Genomic DNA, 22,535 nt, shown 5'->3' with positions numbered 1-22,535 from the left:
AATATTATAAAAAGCTTTATCTAGATCTGATAATAATCCGAAAATAGTTAATAATATATTAATAGTTAGATTCTAACTATAATAAAAATAAAACAAATAGTTTGGTATTTAAAATATTAATTAATATTATTATCCAGCCAGATATTCTTCTTAAACTTTTTAAGCTTTAATATCGGGTTTAAAATAATTATAATTATATAGATATAGCCTTCTATCTGATAAATATAATAATAATATTTTTAAAGCTTTTAATATATATTTTATAAGTTTTTAAAAATCTTTTTTTTAAAATATCTGCTTTCTTACTAGTCGGTTAATTAAGTAATCTAAATAATTAAAAAATTATTATAAATTTTATAAATCTTATAAATAGTAGGCCTACTATTCTTAGATAAATATAATATAAAAAAAAGAGATATAAAAGCTTAAAAAGATACTTTATTTATTTTTATTTAATTATAATAAAATAAAAATAATTAATATTATTATGATTATAGTATTAAATAAAACTGTTAATTACTTAATAAAAATTAAATATCTAGTAGATTATAAGATAAATTAAGTTTTAGTAAGTTTTAGAGTTAAAAAAAAATAAACTAAATCTAATTTAAACTATTAAATAAACTGGAACTTTTTATAATATTAAAAACTTATATTTACAAATTATATAATCTTCTAAATTTATAATTAAAAATTAGTATTATTAGCTAATATTAAAAGAAAATCTTTAAAACTTATTGATAAAAAACTAATTTAAATAATCTTTTTTTATAGTAGAAGCTTTTTATATTTGTTTTTTATAAATAACTCCTAGAATATATCTTTTTGAAAATTCTTAAAATATTAGAAGAGGCTTTAAAACTTTTATTATAATTCTTTTATATATATTTAATAGTAGTATTTAAAATCTTAATCTAAAGTTTTTGTAAAAAAATATTAACTATAAACTAAATTATATAAGTAAGATAGAATATATAATACTAGCTTTAAATAATTATTATAAAATCAGAATTAAATATATTATTATAAAGCTAAATACTTTAGCTAAATTAAGTCCGAAGTTTAGATAAGATTATACTAAATATTAAACAGATTATATTTATATAAAATTAATAAAATAATTATAGCCAGATTCTTACTAGTATAAAATCTAGATACCAGTCGGAAGTCTAGTAGAACTTTATAATAATTTATATCTTTTATTAAAAAATATCTAGTTAAAGTAAAAAATATTTCATAATTAGAATTAGTCTAGTAGTTTATTATAATTAATATCTGTCTAATATCTAAAAACTTTAATAACAGCTATATATTTATATTTTTTAATAATTCTAAAGAATATTCTTTAATCTGTACTTAATTAAAAAAACTTAATTTTTAATAGAAAAATAAAGCTATAAGATTAATTATCTGTTTAAATTAAATATATTCAACAGTCCAGAATAGTAAGTAATAAATAATTATAAAGTATAAAATTTAATTCTAAAAATTCTATTTATTATAGACTATAGAAACCTAAAAAAAATAATAATTTAAAAAAATATATATTAAAAAAATAAATAAATATCTGTAATAGCTTTTTATTTAGTATTTAAGTAATTATTTATTTAGATATTATTAATAGTATTTTTTTTTATAATTCTTGCGAAGATAATAGCTTATAAAACTAGTTTCTAAAATTTTAATTTCCGGATATTATAGAATATAAAGACAGATAATATAATAAATATAAAAAATTCTATTTAAAAATAATATATTTTTTAAAAGCTATTTTATATTATTAATATCTTCTTCCGACTAAAATAAAATAATAGTTTTTAAACTTATATACAGGCTTCAAAAAAGATTATTTTTTACTACTAATTCTAAAAAATACAATATTTTTTTATAAGTTAGATATAAAATAATCTTTTGATTCTTTATAATACGCGTAATCTGAAGATTTCAAAAAAAATTTAACTTAAAAAGTTTATTTTAGTTTAAATATTATCATAGTTTATAAATATTTAAAAAATAAAAAAAAACTCGATAGTATTTTCTGAAAATAAACTAGATAATTATAATTAACTTATAATTCTAAGACTACTCTATAAATAATAAATATAAAAAAAAATAAAAAATTCTATAAAAGTGGTTTATTTTATTTTAAGATATATTTTTATATAAATATAATTTATTATATTTTAAATACAGCTAAAATCTTTGCCGCATCTTATTTATTTTAGTTAATTAGATTAATTAGATTAGTTAGATTATTCTAATATTTATAAAAAAAAATCTGAAAAAAATTTATATAAAATTTTTCATAAAAGATATAGTATTTGTAAGAGCTGTTTAAATAATTAAAAACTAATCTATTTAATACTAAAATATAAGAATTTTAAGTATAAGAAAAGAAAAAAAAAAGAAAAATACAGAAAGACTTTAGAATATATATTATTATTATATAAAAAAATCGATTAAACTAAATAAATAAAGTAAGATTAGTATAATCAATAGCAGGTCTTTAGAATATTTAAAGTTGTAAAAGTTAAACAGATTAAAAAAATCAACTGGATAAAAAAAATAAAAAAAATTAACTAGATTAAAAAAGTAAAAATAATAGACTGCTTTTATAATATCTAGTATTGATTAATAGTTATAAAAAAATATAGTTGCCGAGAAAGATTATATAGATAATATTATATAGATCTCTTTTTAAATTTAATTTATTATATAAATAATTCAGCTCTTTTAGATAAAAATAAAAGTATAATAAACTATCTAAGCTAAAGTAAGAAGAAGAATAATAAAATAAAAATAATATATTTATTTTTAATAATTTAATTATTAGTAAATATATAGTTTTTTTAATATTATATACTATAATTAAGATATACAGTTTAAACTAAGCTATAATTATATATTTTTATATATATTTCTTACTATAAGAATGTTATACAATACCTACCGCTACAGCAGCCTATATCTACCACTATGGCAGCCGCTTCGGGGTCGATATAGATTTATCGGGATTTTAATCCGGATGTTTATATTATTATATTATTTGTCTCTTTTTTTTGTATAATATATTGTTCTAAGATCTTTTAAAAAAAAAGATTTCTTAAGAATTAGTTTTAAAATTAATAAAAAACTACTTTTAACTATCTTACTTGTTTTATTTAATCAGTATATCTACTATATTAAGTAGTTTCTAATAATTTCTAATTTTTTTTACTTTTGGTTATCTAAGAAAAAGTAATATATTATCTAATAAATCTTTATTAGAATTATTTTAAGACACTTCGTCTATTTTTAAATTATATTATCTAATCTAAATAGATATTTAAGAAGTACAAGCCACTATTTACTAATTAAAATAATTAAAATAATTAAAAGAATAGATTTAAGTATTATAAATAGAATATAAAGATATTAAATTTTTAATAGAATTATAATAATATTATACTAGCTCGACCTTATCTTTTAAATAAAAAAAAAAAAATTAAATTTAAAAAAATCTCTATTTTCTTTCTTCGGTTAAGTTTATAATAAAGAACGAAGTAGATTTATAATTTATTATATACTTTTAAAAAAACTCTTCGAAAGTATTAAATAAAGAATTAAAAAGTTCTAGCTGCAGTTAGCTATTTAAATTCTATTTATTAATAGAAATAGTACTAATATATTAATAAAAAATCCTCGGAAGACTACTAAAATACTAAAAAATTATAAGATTATTTTATCTAATGAATTTTTTCTCTTATTTAAAATACAGCTATTTTATAGTTTAATATTATAAAACAGCTTAAACAGGCCTACTAATAAACTAATTAGAATTTAAAAAAATTTTATTTTTATCTAAATATTTTAAAATATTACTTCGAATCTAAATAAGATAATAAATATATATTAATCTTTTTTTTAAAGCTGGTACCGAAACTCAGTTAATATATTTATAAATATATATTAAAACTACCGGACTTCTAAGAAGAAATAATATTTATTACTATTTATTATTAGAATATATTAAATCAAAAGAGAAAACAAGATCTAAAAAACTAAGAATACTATTTAAATAAGATTTTTAAAAAATCCGGATTTTTATAGCCTAATAATAAGTTTTTTCCGTCTAAATCCCTTTAAAATAAAAGAAATTAAAGAAAAGAAATTCTTCGCTGTTATAAATATAATAATAAATATTATTTAGCCAACCGATACTTTTATAGAAATAAAAATAAAACCGAACCAGAACTAATAAAAAAAAATAATAGTTAAAGAAGCCTTTATATTTTTAATAAATTAGTCTAAAATAAAGACTATTATTTACTTTAATATATTTATTTATTTTAGAAATATACTTAAAACCTATATAGACTTGGATTTATATACTAAAATTAATCTTATTAACTATTAATTTATTTAGTAATTTTATCTAAATACAGCCTGTTTTACAGTCTTACTAGTTGCTGTAATTAATTATTTTATTATAGATATTTATAATATATAAAAAATTCTTATTACCGCTATTAATTTAAGAGAAACTATATAATTATTTATAAGATATTATATAGCTATTAATTATAATCCAAATCTTTCCGAAAGTCCTATTCTACTTTTAATAATTATTTTAAAAAATCTATATATTTATCTATCTATATAAAATCGACAGTAATAGTATAAAATCTAAATATTAAAGATTTTATTTTTTTATAAGTTTATAAAAACTTACTAAAATCTTATTTATATTTATACTGTTATTAAACTTTCAGAGAATATCTAATTACTAGAAAATAAAGCCTTCTCAAATTATTTATAAATTAGATTTAATAAAATTATATTATTTTTTAAGCTCTAAAATTTTATAGATATATTTTTTTCTAATTATTTTTAATAACTTTTTTTTTATAGACCCTCGGATTATACTATTAATTTAAAAGATAATAAAATTTTATTATATAAATCTATTTATTTTTTATTTTAAGTTGAGCTCTAATCCCTCTGTTATTATATTAATAAAAATATTTAATTAAAATAAATTTAATTTTTTAAAAGTCTTACAAAAACCTCTATTTTTTTTATACTAAAAAAGAATAGAGGCCTCTGATTATATATAAATTACAGAAAACTTAATAAGATTTTAGTTAAGAATTACTATTCTTTATTTTTAATTTTAAAAATTCTAGACAGAATTACAGAAGCTAAATATTTCTTTAAGCTAGATATTCAGAATATATATTATTAAATTTATATTAAATAGAAAAATAAATAAAAAACAGTTTTTTAAACCTACTATAAGTATTTTAAATATTTAGTTATACTCTTTGGATTAACTAAACCTCCGGCTATATTTTAAAACTATATCTATTTAACTTTTTATAATATATTAGACGTTTTTTATATTATTTATTTAGATAATATTCTTATTTTTTTAAAGAACTGCTCTTTTTATATTCTTTATTTATATTAAGTATTAGAATACTTACGAAAAGCAGATCTTTATATTAAGCTATTAAAGTATACTTTTTATTAAAATTATATTAAATTTCTAAAATATATTATATTTTTATATAATATATTAATGGATTCCCGACGGGTATCTAATATTTTTATATAGCTAATACCAACTATATACTGTAAGATCTAAATATTCTTAAAATTCTATAATTTTTATTAATATTTTATTAAGAATTATTTTTTAATTATATTACTACTAATTTTTCTTTTAAAAGGCACCCAGAATAGGAAGAAGTCTGAAAGAATAGTATTAACTAATAAAAAAATAATAATATTTTAACAGCTTCTTTATAATTTTAAAATTATATTTTTATTAAGATATTTTAACTCTTAATAGAAGATCCGGATAGAAATAGATATTTTTTAATAAAATATAACAGAAATACTATCCCAGCCGGATAACTATAAAATATACTATTTTATTATATTCTAGTCGAAAAAATTTAATAGTATTAAAACTTACTATTTAATCCCAGACCAAAAGCTTTTTACTATTATTTATTTATTTAAATATTAGTATTAATATTTTAAAGAATTATTATATACTATTAAAGTTTTTTTAAACTATTAAAATCTTTAGATTTTTATAAAATAGCCGAAGCTAAATAGCCGTCAGGCTTAATAATATATATATTTTAATAGTTATAATTTTATTATTTAATATTAGTTTAATAGATATAATCCTGCCGATCTGCCGTCGAGAATAAAAAAAAACTTAAAAATTTTATTTAATATAAAGATTCTAAAGTTAATATAATATTAAATAGCTAATAAATCTCTTATAAGATTATAGCTAGTCTTAAAAAAATTCTAGCTAAAGTATAATAAAATATTTTTATAAAAAAATCCTAAATTCTATACCCGCTAGTATATATTAAGTTTATTAGAATCTAAATATAATTAAACTGGTATAAAAGCAGTTGGCTAAACTGTCGGAATAAAAATATTTTATAATCTATATATTAATATATTAGTAGTATTCCGAGTATATAAATATAAAAATTTATTATATTCTAAAACTGTTGAAATAAGCTTATTTTATAATAAATATATTAGTATATCGGCAGTATTCCGAGTATATAAAAATAAAGATTTATTCTATTCTAAGATTAATAAGAAATTATATTTTCTAATTAAAAAAATCTAAAATAAAAATATAAAGATATATTATCAAAAACTTACTGTTTTAGAAAATAATTCTAGGTCTAAATATTAAAAAATTAATAAAAATAATCTTATTATATATAAATACTGCTTGTATATTTTTATAAAACAAAATCTTCGGCAATATTTATTAAGTCTTTATTATAATAATTGGCTAGCAGGCTATTTTAAATAATTAAAAATAAAAACTTTTTTTAAAAGAAAATTCTATTAGATAAATCTTTATAAAGATATAATTATTTATATTAGAAAATGCCTTATATATTAAAAAGTTATATTTACTAGATATAAACTATACAGCGAGCTTAAATTATTATTAATTTTTAGTTAATTTTTTGTTGAACTATTTATAGACTTTATTACAGGTTTATTTTCTATTATAATAAAAAATAATATTTTAGATTTAATTCTTGTTATTATAAATAGATTTATAAAATAGTATTAATTTCTATCTATTTTATATACTATAACTACTCTAGAACTTGCTAAATTCTTTTATAAAAAAATTAAACTCTAGTTTGGACTATCTTAGAATATAATCTTAGATAGAGGTTTTTTTTTTACTAGTAAATTTTAGTTCCGAGTTGCTTATTATACTTAGATTAAACTTTATTTATTAATAGTATTTCGACCCCAGACCGATAATTAAACTAAAAAAATAAATTAGACTCTTAAATAATATCTTTAATATTTTATTAATAAAAATTATCTGAACTAGTCTATTCTACTATTTTTTACTTAATTTACTTATAATAATACTTTAAATTTAACTACTAGTTATTTTTTTTTAAGATTTTTTTAGACTATTTATCTGACTTTTATCTTCGTACTAAGATTAGTATTTTCTAAAAAAAGATTTCTACAGCTAAAAATTAAATTAATAAGCTAGCTATATTATAAAAAAACCTATAAAATTACTAGCGAAAAGCTAATAAAACAATAAAAAAATATTATAATAAAAAATACCAGCTAATAATTTTTAAAAAAAAAGATCTCGTAAAGCTGTCTACTAAAAATTTAAAAATTAAGATTTTATTTTAAAAGCTAGCTTTTTAATATATTAAACTTCTAAAGATTCTAGCAGCTATTAAAAAATAAATATATTAAATTTTTCTGTCTGACTGCTTTAGTCGAATCTATAATATTTTTTATATATTATTATTAAAATAATAGAAATCTAGTACAAATTTATAAGACTAATTCTATTTTCTAGATTTTAAAAAAAAAAGAAGTTTAAGATCAAAAATATTAAAAATAAGCAGACTTTTAATAATAAATAATATTTTCTAGTTAAATAGACGGACTGGCCAAATAAATATAATAAATAAATCCCGGAAGAATCTATAGATAATATCCAGCAAGCTATTTAAAGCTATAAAAAATAAAAAAAAATTAAAACAACAAAAAATATTTTATTTTTAAATATAAAAAAAACAACCGAATCTATATTAAATTACTATATTAAATATATTTAAAAATTAATACTAAAATATATAATCAAAATAAAAATCTTTATAAATAAACCAGATTCTTATCAAAAAACTATTAGACTAATCCGGCTAATTAGTACTATTTTTACAGAAGATAAGCAGTAAAAAATTAAAACTACTTTATTTTCTAAATATAAAAATTCTAAAATAAGATTTTATTACTATATATAGTATATATCTCACGGTAAATCCTCTTAAAAAATATCTGTTTAATTCTAATTTATAAAAAAAACCTGTTATTTCTAAATATCAGGCGAAGTATAATTAGATTATCCGCAATAAAATAACAGTCTATAATAAAAAAGTAATAAAAAATTAGATTAAACTAATAAATTAGTTTATAAATTAATAAAAAGTCGATAAAAAAATATATAGTAATCTTAGACTTACTAATATTAGTTAATTTATATTTACAGTAGTAGATTAGCTTAACTATTTTAAAGCCAGTAGCCAGAGCTAGAATTAAATAACTAATCTAAATACAGAATATTAGATTCTAATCTAAATTCTAGTTAAAAATAGTATAATTAATAAAAAACTTCTGGCTCCAGTCCAGAATTTATAAAAACTTAAAAATATTTTCTAGTATATTAACTAAAGTCTAGTTCTTATTAGCCTAAAAAATCTATTAAAAAGCTGTTAAAATATATTTAATAATAAATCTGATTTCTATTAAAATACTATTTATATACTATAAATATTATAGTATTAAAAATATAGTCAGATACAAAATTTTCTGCGTTAATAATATTAAAATTCTTAATACTAGTTTTTAAGTAATATAAACAGAAAAAGATTTTGGATATAATAGGCATATCGGCTAAATAACAGCAAGTAGTTATTAATATTATATTAAAAAACAGCAGAAATAAGAATTTTAAAAAAATAAATTAATAAATAAAATATAAAATAAATAATAAAAACAAGAACAAAAACAACAAGAAAAAAAAAATATAAAAAAAAAGATTCGGTAGAGAATTAAAATATAAAAATAAATAAAAATATATTAATTTTCTTTATTTATATATATATTTTATATTGGATTCTAATCAGATTATTAATAAAACGCGTGCTTTATTTACTATTTTAGAATCTTTTATCTATAGAATATATAGTCTATTAAATAATTCTTTTACTATTACAGCGCCGAACTCTATTATTTAAAAAATATTACTAGTAGAAATATCTAATTAAAATAAATAATAAAGCTATTTGCGGCTATATTATTATATTAAATAATCCAGCTTAACAAAAAAGTATAATTATTATATAATATCTATTACTATAATAGTTTATATCTACTATTATAGCAGCTGCTTCGGGGTCGATATAGATTTATTAAAATTTTAATCTAAATACTTATATTATTATATTATTTATCTTTTTTTTTATATAATATATTATTCTGAGATCTTTTAAAGAAGAAGATTTCTTAAGAATTAGTCTTAAAATTAATAGAAGACTGCTTTTGACTATCTTGCTTGCCTTACCTAACCAGCATGTCTACTGCGTCAAGTAGTTCCTAACAAAGAACTATAATTTTATAAAAAGCTAAATTTTGTTAATATTATTAGAATTCTTGAATTAAATTTTTAAAATAGAAATAAAAAAAATATAAATACTTCTTTTAGTTATTTCTTTCTGAATTAAAAAGCTTATTTTTATATACTTTTAGATAATAGTTAAAATAGTTAAGTTAATAACTACTTAATCTAAATATATTTTAACTATATTAGAGCCTAAATAGATATAATAAATAGGTTTTAATATTAAAAATAGTTCAAATAATTAATTATTTCTTTTTTAGCTATACCGCGGTATAAAAATTTTCTTAATATGGCTATAATCTGGTGGTCAGATATAAAATTTCTAATTAACCTGACCTGACCTGGCCGTTAGCCACTCTGTTAGATTAAGATTAAGGTATAACAGTCAGGTTAATCTACTCTAATCTTAATCCAGATTCAATTATCTTTATATCTAAGAAGTAAAGAAAGAATAAAATAATTATTATCTTCTATATTAATAAAAATAAAAATATAAATGATCTTGAAAATAATCTAGAAAATAGATTATTATTAAAAATAAGAAAACTAGTTTTATTTAAGTTTTAAAATATTATATATACTTAAATAAAAATAAAAACCCGGTCTTCTTAATTTCTTTACTATTATAATTATTATTCTAAATAATATAAAAAGTAATATAATCTTATTAGTTTATCTAATATTAGATTTTATATTTTTTATACTAGATTTTATAAATGTTTTTTTAAAGTATAATATATTTCTTAAAATTATAAAAGAAGAGATCGAGCAGATCAAATAAATTAAATAAATTAAATAGATTAAATAGATTAAATAGATTAAATAGATTAAATAGATTAAATAGATTAAATAGATTAAATAGATTAAATAGATTAAATAGATTAAATAGATTAAATAGATTAAATAGATTAAATAGATTAAATAGATTAAATAAATTAAATAAATTAAGTAAATAAGCTAAATCTAGATAATATTATTATATTATAATTAAAAGTATATTATACTTTATATATTATTTATATAAAAAAATACATATATTACTAATTAATCTATAGTTATTAATTTATTTATTATATTTAATCTTTCTAAGTAGTAGATATAAATAGTTAAAATAATAATTATATTTTAATCTAACTATAACTATATAGTTAAAATCTTTTTATATCTTAATCTAACCACCAGGTTATGGTCAGGTTAAGGTTAAGGTATAACAGTCAGGTTAACCCACTCTAGCCTTAGGCACTAACTGGTGCTTCAGGCTGAGCTCTATACTAGGGCCTTAGTCCCATAACAATAATAAATCTAATATAATTGTTATAAACTAGACGCAATGCAATATTTAGATAATAATTTAGATAATCTACTAAAATATTCTGTTTATATTCATTAATACTATACTCTTTTTAAATTCAGATAAAACTATATTTTTAAAATTTAACTTTTGTCAGCTGAGATTATAAATTTTTAAAATATAACAGATAATTTAAAACTAATATTAATGCTAGACTAATATAGCGGCCGGTTAATACTTTTAAAAGATATCTAGAATAAAAGCAGTAAATTTCCAAAATAAACTTTTTAATATAGTATTTTATATCTTACTAAATATATATTCTGGTTTCTCTAGGTTGCAGTGCCATCCACCGACAGTGCCGGGTTTTATGCGGAACGATCTCGCTGTGGGAGACTGCATTCCTCGCATTTTTCAAAGGCGCTGCCCAAAGGATCAGCACTCATGATACAATCAAGGTAGGATTGTCATGACCATCGTTAGCATTTTCAGAAGGTGAAAGGTGGGTTCTAGGAAAGGGAAACAGGAAGATGAAATGAGTGACTGGGTTGACGCGAGATGAGCCCAGCAAACGGTGGGTACAGAGACGGGGGCCTTCTATGGCGTGCTGCCAATTGGGGTCCCAACTATACGAGGGCCAAACTGGGATTTTTCTGGCCCAACGAGGTCGACTGATTGAGGCTGGGCTGGCGGTGCAGGATTAATACGGTACCTCAGGGTTGTGATTACTCTGGGATTGATACGACAACCAATCAAACAATGAGGGATTGGCTGACTGCCTTGGTTTAGTCCAGGTAGTGCTTACCGTCATCGACTAGACATTCTACCTTGTTTCATCAACCAAAACAATACCACACTCATCAACACCTACCAAGCTCCACCATCAGCAATGGAGACCGTTTTTGGAAAATTCGGCTCTGAGCTCTTGGAGCGACCGGAAGTCCAAGTCCTTGCGGTCCTACTTCAGAAACCCGACATCTCTCCCATAGCGACCGTTCAACGAGGGTCCGGGGATAGTCCAGAGGATTCACGCTATTTCGATCTGCCCCGATGACGGCGCTGGGAAGATGGATTGCAGGCGCACAGCGGGAGTTCTCTCGGGAGAATACGCAGGGGCTGATCCGGACGGCATTAATGGAGCTTGGGAGGGTTCAGAGCAGGATACGCTCAGGAGGCTTTCCATAAACTAGGAGTACTCGTGTGCTGTTTTAGCTTTAAAGTCGGATATAATAGTTGTAGTCATAGACAAGCCGCAAAAAATTGCCCCCGAGGTATGTATGCCGACATACAGTCTGCATTTAGATCTGCAACTATATGACTCTCCAGGAGCTGTTCACCTCTCTTCGATCTCCCTGCCATCCACCGTAAAATGAATACAGATAAGAATAGGTTGACCTTTGTTATTGCAAGGTGGAAAGGTCATCTTACCAGAATATTTACCACGCACGATCGTGGCACTTTTATATTAGCTGGACATTATCACTGCACCAGCACACGTCAGTTTGTATTGCTGGACTGACTCTGAAGCTCGATTTGAGAAGCATGATGCTTAGCTCGAGGTTATATCAGACCGCGACGGCCTCTGATTATTTTTCTTACCTGGCTAGATTCATAAAACTGAACGGAGAACTTGAAGCTAAACAATAGCACTTTGGGGGAGGGGGGTGGGCGTGGGCGGGCAGGCGCTTGATCATTACACCGGATCCACTTACCCGTCTTCACTTAACTTTCAGTTCAGATAGGTAAGTAGACTAAGGAGATGTCTACGTGGTGCACCAAGAGCCGGTGATACTACCCTGACCATGAATGATTAGCTTATGGTTGTTAGGGCATAGAGCGAGTGAGCGGCTTACTTATACCAGCAGAAAATCCCGAATTTCCCCGGGCTCTATTGCCGTTCCAAGCCACCCTCAAGAGCCTCCGTCTCAGGGCTGTTCAGTGCACGGATAAAAGAGCACGGACAGCAGTGGATGCCGAGGGACCCTTTGCATCTTTCAGAGACTTCATCATCCTTCAGGATCTCACCCTGCTACATGTCCATCTTCTGCGCCAATCGTCGCGTCAGCTGGGTGTCACCAGTGTAATCAGCTGGTGCAGATGCTTCCCCGCTCAATACAAACGCTGGGAATCACAGATGTTATCGATGCTGAGCATGATATTTTGATCTTAAATCTTATCGCTCTAGTTGGATACTCGAGGCGTTTCTCTCAGCTGGAGCAGATTTTTATCTATGCCGATTCTAAGGAACCGGGCTTACTTGACTTGTTGAGAAGAACCTGCAAGGCTGCAAACATTGTGCTTGTAGTGCAACGTCCTGACTAGTAGGGTTTTGTCTTATGTATATTTCTCTTCATTTTCCCTTTACCATGTCCGCAGTTTATCATCAGTGTCTACGGCAACAATGGAAAATGAATACCAACCCCCACTATATTCTCTCTCCTGCGTCATCGTTGTGAGAAAATCTCGTTGAAAAATAGCTTCGAACTTAGCCGCAGTCCTGCTGCACTCGAAACGACACGGAAGCGAATTAAAAGGGACTGACTGGATCGAACAGGGAGGATTGTCTGGGCTGAAGCAAGAATATCCTCACATAATAAAAATCCGATGAGATTCCGATTACCCAATTTGATTTTGCCCAATAGAGGTTGCTGGTTCCTATCCATGCTTATCCACATTGGGAAGAGTTGAGCTGATCGCCATTCAGTTGGGGCTTGGGAGGTGGGGGGGAATGATGTCGGTGTGCATTACGCTGTGGGTCTCCTGCTCCATACATTGACAACGATTCCGAGATCTCGGGACCTCATTATGAAGAGAACCTGTAATCTGGGACGCAATCGTGAATTAAAGTGGAGTCTGCCCCCCAAGTTCTCCACATCACCGGAGACATCACCTATCGCCGTGCTGCATGCTCAGCTGCGGACGATTTGGGCAATCCACCCGGACTGCCGATCGTCTGCTCGTAGCTGAAGGCTGAGGGTGGAAGCCTGAAGCTGAACAGTGGAGAACGCCGCCTCCTTTTGTGGATGCCCCGCGTCTGCTGGATTTCGATCGATAGATTGGAGTATATAAAAGAAGGAGTAGATATTTTTGCTACCTCCCCTTCTTCTATTTTTGCTTTACATCCAACATTCTCTTTCTTCCAATATGGGTCAAACCTTTTATGCGCACCTTCCCGGCTGTCGGGAAGGAACTACTATTCGCCTGCAAAGCTTTAAGCGAGATATCGCCACGTTTTCCAGCGCCGATGAATTGATGCACTCGTCCGAAGGATGGGTAAAGCACTACTGGGAAGATGGAGGCTGGTATACTAAGGTGGTCTCGGATAAAAACCAAGCATCTCAGTTCGACGTGGAGCAGGGAGATGGTGGATTGATGTTGAAAGAAAGGAGCACAGGGCTTTACCTCTGTAAATGGGGCGAGTAAGTTATTAGTCTTCTTCTTCTTCTTCTTCTTCTTCTTCTTCTTGCGAATACGACTAAGGCTGATGTGTTCTTTCTTTCTCTTTTGTCATCAGATGGGTCCGTCTGCACGAAGACCCATGGACCATGGGATTCCAGCTTCTGGAGGTTACAAATCATGAAATCCAGGAGTCGGGCCATGATAACCATCAGCGTTGGTATGAGATCTATATCCCGCAATATCTTATGTGGCTCAACGGAGCCAATTGCTCGGTGTACCGCAATCGGTATGGCAACCTCAATGTCAAGCAGGATGGGTGGCATTCTCTTTTCCGGTTCGAACGTGTGCCTGAAGATGAGCTTGAGGATTAGTAGATTGAAAAAGATGTTCGAGCACGGGTAGGGAGTGCTTGAGCTTAGTGATTTGACCACTGGCGGACGATCGGGACCCCCTGCATGTGTGTGTATACCTGAATAAGAACAACCATTGCAACCGTCAGAAGTCAAACTGCGTTAGGTTATCGTGATCAACTCCCGCTCAGTCAAGACGCTATCAAAGCCTACGTCGTCGTCTCATACTATTATAGCGAGGCCGGCCTGCAGCGCTAGCGAGAATACCTACCCTTGGCTTCTAGAATTGATCCTTGATGGAAAGGATAGAATCTGGAATACATCAGTGACAGAAATTAATTCAAGACATGTTATTTATGACAGCTTTTTACGAAATTCTTCTGAACGGATAACCAGCTACTAGACCCAAGGGTAAAAGAAAAGATCAAGCCCCATTTTATCATGGAGGTAACTACTGTGGGAGGCATCTTCCTGATATAGAGGCAGTGGGTAATATATATATATAGATTATCCAAATATTCTAAATTTTTTATTAGTGTTTAATAATAAGGTTGGTAGCTTTAGCTAATGACTATGATTTATTTGTACTTAATATTAAAAAATTTAATATGAATCTTTAGTATTTATCTGGTGATAGAGTGGCTAACGGCCAGGTCAGGTCAGGTTATGTCATAGATAACCCCTGGAACTATGGCGGGTTGCTAACGGTCTATTTACGCATCCTCTACGTAACAGTCGTAATATTAATAACTCCGATCTTCTTTAGTATTTAACTTTCAGAATCTTACTAGATCTTCGGATAGTAAGAATTAGTTTTAAAATTAATAAACTGCTACTATTCTATACCTAACTAATCTTTTTTTTTTATAATTCTAATTCTTTTTTTTTAATTATCTATAAAATACAGTATATTACTATAATTCTTATATTCTAATAGTATTTCCGAGTCGGAAACTTTTTCTACCGCTAATAGTTTATTATTTTTACTACTAGATTCTTCGGTAAAAAATCTTACTGTAGTTCAAAATACTATTAGTTAGTTATAAGATTACTAGTAGTTAAAAAAACAAATTACTAAACTACAACAAAAAATCTAATATAATAATATTAAATTAGTACTAATTCGGCAACAAAAAACTTTTTTTTTTTTAATTAAATCTAAAATAAATATTAAAATCAAAGATATTCTGCAATTTAAACTTTTCTTTAATATTTAAAAACGCCAGAAATAGTTCTATAATTTAGATTATAATTTTTAGAAGATACTATCTAAATTTTATAATAACTATTATAAAATTCTTAAGGCTGTAAGTTATATAAGCGCGACTTATTAATAAAAATAATACTATTATTTTAAAAAATTATTACCAAAATAAAAAAAAATATTAGTTATTTATAGTTTATTTTTATTAAATAAATACTTTTTTTTATCTAAAATATTATTATTTTTAAATCTAATATAATAAGCTATTTAAAGCAAGCTTAACAGTAAAATAATTAAGATTCTTATAAATTTTATATTTATTTTAATATTTTAAAATAATATTTTTCTAAAACTATTAAAAAGAAATATAGCTATACTTTTTTTATAAAATTATTTTCTGATTTTAGTTGCTATATTAAAAAATATATATACTAACTACCTAAGAAACAAAACAAGATAATATTTTTTATTATTTATTATTAAAATCTATATATATAGAAATAAAAATATAAATAGAGACCTGACGGATCTAATATATTATAAAAATAATTATAATTTTATAAAAATACTTAATTTTTTAATTTTAAAACTAATTATTCTAATCTAGTTAGAAAAATTTTATAATATTTTTTATATAATAATACTGAGCATCTTGCTAATTAATATTTTTTAAAAAAAAAAATTAACTCGAATTTAAGAACTGTAAGCTAGAAAAAATAATATAAAAAAATAAAATAAACTAAAATTAACTTTTTTGTTTTAATTCTATATTATAAAATAGAAACAGCTGATAAAATATTAATACTAATATAAATATCTAATATTAGAAAAATCTATATAAATATTAATAGTTGTGCGGCATACGATCTGATTAATATTAAATTTATATAATAATATTTTTTTTTAAAATCTTAGAAATTCTTACTATAGTTTAAAGCTATTAATTATATCTTTATTACTAGCTATAGAATATAAAATATTTCTTTAGATATTATTAATTTAAGAAAAGTATAACAGTATTTTATTAGACTATATATTATTATTATTTAAAATATTTTAATCTTATTTTTTATAACTATTTTACTCGACTATAAAATTTATTTGTTTTTCTAAAACAAGTAATAGTAGTTTAAATTTAATTAAATCTAAAAATTAAGTTCTTAAAAATTTACTAAAGCTTACTAAAATTACGTCTGTATTTATATAATTATTAAAATTTTCGAAAAACTATAGCTTTCAGATAACAACAGAAAATTAGAATATTATTAAAATAATTCTATTCTACTAGAACTGGTTGAATTTACCGATATTTTTTTTTAATTAATCTAAAATTCTTTTTAAATATTATAATAAAAATTATATTATTAATTTTCTTAAAAATAAATTATTTTTATTTAGGCCTATTTATCTTCTTTTAGAAAAAGAACTTTTAGTACTTAAAGATTATATTAATAAAAATACTACTAATAAAAGAATATATTTATTTAAAAGCCTTATAGAGGCTTTTATTTTCTTTATATTTTAAAAAAATAAAAGTTTATAACTATACGTAGATTATTATAAATTTAATAAAATTATAATAAAAAATTAATATTTACTGTTTTTAATCTTCGAAATTCTTAACTAATTAGCTGGATATAAATATTTTAATAAAATTAATATTTAAGACGCCTATTATTATATTTATATTAAAAAAAAACAAATAAAAGACTGTATTTTATATATATTATAATTATTTTAAGTATATAATAATACTATTTGGTTTAACTAATATATTTATTTCTTTTTAAAACTATATATACTCTGTATTATATAATATTCTTAATATTATTTATATTATATATTTAAATAATATTCTTATCTTCTTGATAATAAGATACAAATATATTAAATATATTAAGAAAGTAAGTGCTAGTACGACTATAAAAAACTAATTTATATATTAAATTATTTAAATACTTTTTTTTTTAGTAATAAGTTAAATTTCTTAAATATATTATTTTCTTTATAGATATTACAATAGATTCTAACCGAGTTAAAACTATTGTTTTATAACTATTATCTACTATCTACTATAATATTTAGATCTTCTTAAGATTTTGTAACTTCTACTATAGATTTATTTATAACTTCTTTTTACTAGCACTATCTTTAATAAATTTTTAAAAAAAAAGTTAAAATAGTAAGAAACCGGAAATATATTATTTTTTTTTAGATAAAAAACTAATATTTTACTGACTTATTAATATATTTCAGACTATTTTTCTTTTTTATTTTTTTAATTTAATTTAATCTATTCGGATCAAAACTAATATTTATAATAAAAAAATAATAGATATTTTAATCCAACCGGAACTAACAGAATAATATTATATAGTTATTATTTAATTAAAAAAATTCTCGGGTGCAGAATTTAACTAAAATATTTTAAATTAAGAATTTTTTGCTATTATCTATTTTTTTAAATATTAGTATTAATATCTTGATAGGATTTAGTATTCTATTAAAGTTCTATCTAACTATATAAATCTTAAATTATTTATAAATTAATCCCGGCTTAATAAATATTAAGTATATTAATATATAATTTTAGTTTTTTTTGACTTTATAATTAAATATTAATTAAATAAAAGTAATCCTGTTAATATTCTATCTAGACTATTTAAGCTAGTAAAAAGCTTTTATAATAATAATATTATACAGATATTTTATAACTAATTAATATTTATTTTAGTAGTATCTAAGATCTCGGTAATAATTAAAATTAAAAAATCCTAGTTTAAATATAGTAAGATATTTTTATAGAAAAAATCTAGATCTAGTATTTATATAATATTAAACAGGCCTATAGATATTACCGGTATAGAATCGGCTGATTAAATTATAATTTATATAATAAACTGTAAATAATCCGCTAATATTACGGCTATAAAAAGTATAAGTAAAGCCGAAAAGATTTATAAATCTATTTATAATAATAATCTAAGAAATTTAATTAAAACTTTTTAGAATCAAGATTTTAAATTTCAGAAAAAGAAAAATAAACTATCCAAATATTAGAAAATTATAATAAATAGATTATTATATTTTAAAAATAGACTTTATATATTAGAGATAAAAGGTCTATATTAAAAGCTATTATAATAATATTATAATAATCTATTAGCAGATTACTTTAAATAAAATAGAACTAAATAACTTCTCCGTAGAAAGTTTTATTAGATTAGTTTCTAAAATAATATAAAAAATTATATAGTAATATATTCTATTTGCTAATACTAAATCCCAGCTAGATATTAATTATATAAAAAATTCGAAAGTCTACTAATTTTATTAAGATTATAAACCAAAATTATTATAAATTTTATTATAGAACTATCCGAACTATACTACCAGAGTTATTAGATAGATTTAATATTAATAATTATTAATTATTTTATAAAAATAAACTGTTTTATAATAGTATTATATATAATTCAAGTAGAAGAACTGGCCGAACTATTTTATTAAAAAATTAAACTAAAATATAAAATCTTTTATAATATAGTTATAAATAAAGACTCTATATTTATAAAATTAATTTTAGTCTAATTTTTACTATTAAACTAAGATTAAAAAATAATTATTAACTATATTTTACCCGCAAACCAACAGCTAAATAAAAAGAATTAACTAAATTCTTAAATATTATCTGTACTACTTTATAACCGAATATTAAAACTACTAAATAAACTTACTAAACAAGATAGAATTTATATATAATAATTATTTAAATATCTCTATAAAAATAATTTTTTTTAAAACTCTAATAGATTATTTTTTTAAGTTTAGACTTCGGATTAAGAACAATTCTATAAAAATAAAAATACTATTAATATTAAAAAGACTAGAAAAGTTAAATACTTTATAAAAAAAACTAAAAAAAACTAGTAAAAAACAAGCAAAAATTAATTAATTTATTATAATAATTATTACAGTACTCTATCTTTTAAGTAAAATAATAAAATAATTTATATTTTTAAATAAAAAGATTTAGTTAAGCTATCTACTATAAATATTAAATTTAAAAAAATCTTTTAAAAATTAGTATTAAAATTCGTAGGGCTTTTTAGAATTCTAAAAACTATAAAAAAATAAATATTTTATTTATATTTTTCTAATAAATATACTTGGTTATATAATATTTTTTATATTACTCTACTAGAATTTTAAAAAATTAGAAAAAATATTCCCGAAACTTTACTAATACCAGATCTAGATAATAATAAGAAATAGAAGATAAAGCAGATACTAAATAGCCTATATTATTAAAAAAACTAATTCTATTTAGTAAAATAGTAGAAATAGCTTTTTAAATATAATTAATAGTTACTAGCAGAAAATTTAGTAAATATTTAGTAAAAAATTTATAAATTTAACAATTAGATTACAGCTTTTTATTTTATAATATATAAATTAAAATTAATATACAGCAGAAATAATAATAAAATAACTATAAAATATATATAATATATATATAATTTATAATAAAGAGATATAAGTTTGTTATATTATATATTTATTTTATTTATATCTATATATATAAACTATAAAAAGAATAATATTAAGAAAAACCCGGATTATATATATTCAGCAGGATTATTAAAATTAAAAAATAACTAAATAAAAATTACCGATAGAAGATATTATTATATAAAAAATAAATATAGAATATTAATAAAACTATAAACCGTAGATAATATTAATAGAAAAAATATTTTTAATATCAGCAATATATTAGTTTTTATTATTATTTTTATTAATATAAAAATATATAATCTCGCAGATTATATTATTCAGATAGAAAATAGTTATATAATATTAAAGCAGATAGCCAGCATTGCTAAATAAAAAATAAAAATACTTGTATAAGTTTTTGGTCTAAATAGTAAGAGTATAATACTTTATAATAAAATTATAATAAACAGCCAGATTTTTCTGTTGAAAAATTAATATAATTTTTATAAATAGTTAATATTATTTATAATTATAGCTTTTTTAGTAGCAGCTGCTATACCGTATTTAATATAGTAGATCTTTTTTATATTAAAAAATTAAGTAGTAAGATTAGTAGTTAAAAAACCAAAAAAATATAAAAAATAAGATTATATTTTTTTTTTATTTTTGCCGCCTAAAAAAAGCTTAATTAATAGATAATTAGTAATAGATTATTAATATTATTTAGTATTTCCAACGCCGTCTGGTATATATTTAGCTAGAGTTTAAAAATTTAAATAAAAAAAAACTTATAAAAATATAATTTATCTTTTAACTGGCGTACTATTAATATTTTATTAATAAAATAGTATTAAAAATATACCCGGGCTTAAACTTTTTACTGGAACTATACTTATAGTCTTTTATACTAGTCTAAAAATATTTTAAATAAAAAAAAATATTAAAAGAAAATAAAATCTTAATTAAAAAATAATAATTTATTATAGAAAATATAATAGTACAGTAGAAAATACTACAGCTACTAATTAATATTTTAATAATATTAAAAAAATATAGAATATAATTTACTGAATATATACTATAAAATAAATAAACTAAAATAAAAATAACAGTAAAACACAAGTTTTTTAATATAAAACAAAAAGTGTTAACAAAGTTAACAGATTAAAAAAGATATATAGAATTATATTTATATTATTATTATTATTATTAAAAAACTATAGTATTTCTAAACTAGAATAATATTATTTATAATATATATTTTAGATAAAATTAGTTTATAACTTTCTGTTATCTGCTATTATACTTCTAAAAATAGTTAGCTTTTATGCTGAAATAGCAGTATTATATTATTATTATACTGCTAAAAACAGCTGTATACTAAAAGAAAGCCCAATTATTATAGATAATTCTTAGAATTATAGCGGGTTACTAACGGTCTATTTATATATTTTTTATATAACAGTTGTAATATTAATAACTCCGATTCTTTTTAGTATTTAACTTTCAGAATCTTGCTAGACCTTCGGATAGTAAGAATTAGTCTTAAAATCAATAGACTGCTACTATTCTATACCTAACTGACCTTTTCCCTTTACAGGTTAATTGGAGTCTTTATACCTGACCGCCAGGTTATAGCCAGGTTAAGGAAATTTTTATACCTGACCGCGGTATAGCTAAAAAATAGATAGTTAATTATTTTAACTATTCTTAGTACTAAGATCTTTCTGCTATATCTATTTAAGCTTTGTTACAGTTAAGGTATACTTAGATTAAGTAGTTATTTATTTAACTATTTTAACTGTTATCTAAAAGTATACAGAAATAAGCTTTTTAAATTAGAAAAAATAACTAAAAAGATATTAGCATCTTTTTTATCTTTATATAGAAGAATTAATTAAAAGATCTTAATAATATTAATAAAATTTAGCTTTTTAAAAATTGTTGCTTTTATAGTAAAGAAAATATAAAGATATATAATTACAGCTTTATTCAGACTGTATATCTTAATTATAATAAATAATACCTAAGAAATTATATATTTATTACTAATTAAACTATTTAGAATAAATATATTATTTTTATTTTACTATTTTT

The 22,535-nt window shown here is 22.1% G+C and overlaps 2 protein-coding genes across 2 annotated transcripts; both read left to right on the top strand.

Moving 5' to 3' along the window:
* Positions 1-2,976: 2,976 nt before the first annotated feature.
* BO95DRAFT_469427 (uncharacterized protein) lies at positions 2,977-12,042 on the top strand (the record flags this gene model as incomplete). Its single annotated transcript, XM_025589443.1, has 2 exons — positions 2,977-2,993; positions 11,778-12,042. 2 exons carry the CDS (start codon positions 2,977-2,979, stop codon positions 12,040-12,042), a joined length of 282 nt encoding a protein of 93 aa, XP_025436304.1.
* Positions 12,043-14,110: 2,068 nt separating this feature from the next.
* BO95DRAFT_519253 (uncharacterized protein) lies at positions 14,111-15,082 on the top strand. Its single transcript, XM_025592023.1, has 2 exons — positions 14,111-14,407; positions 14,503-15,082. Exons 1-2 carry the CDS (start codon positions 14,133-14,135, stop codon positions 14,756-14,758), a joined length of 531 nt encoding a protein of 176 aa, XP_025436303.1. The 5' UTR covers positions 14,111-14,132; the 3' UTR covers positions 14,759-15,082.
* Positions 15,083-22,535: the final 7,453 nt, after the last annotated feature.

Source organism: Aspergillus brunneoviolaceus (assembly GCF_003184695.1).
Source record: "Aspergillus brunneoviolaceus CBS 621.78 unplaced genomic scaffold BO95scaffold_124, whole genome shotgun sequence".
Taxonomy (NCBI): Eukaryota; Fungi; Ascomycota; class Eurotiomycetes; order Eurotiales; family Aspergillaceae; genus Aspergillus; species Aspergillus brunneoviolaceus.
This window is presented reverse-complemented; position numbering and strand designations above follow the sequence as displayed.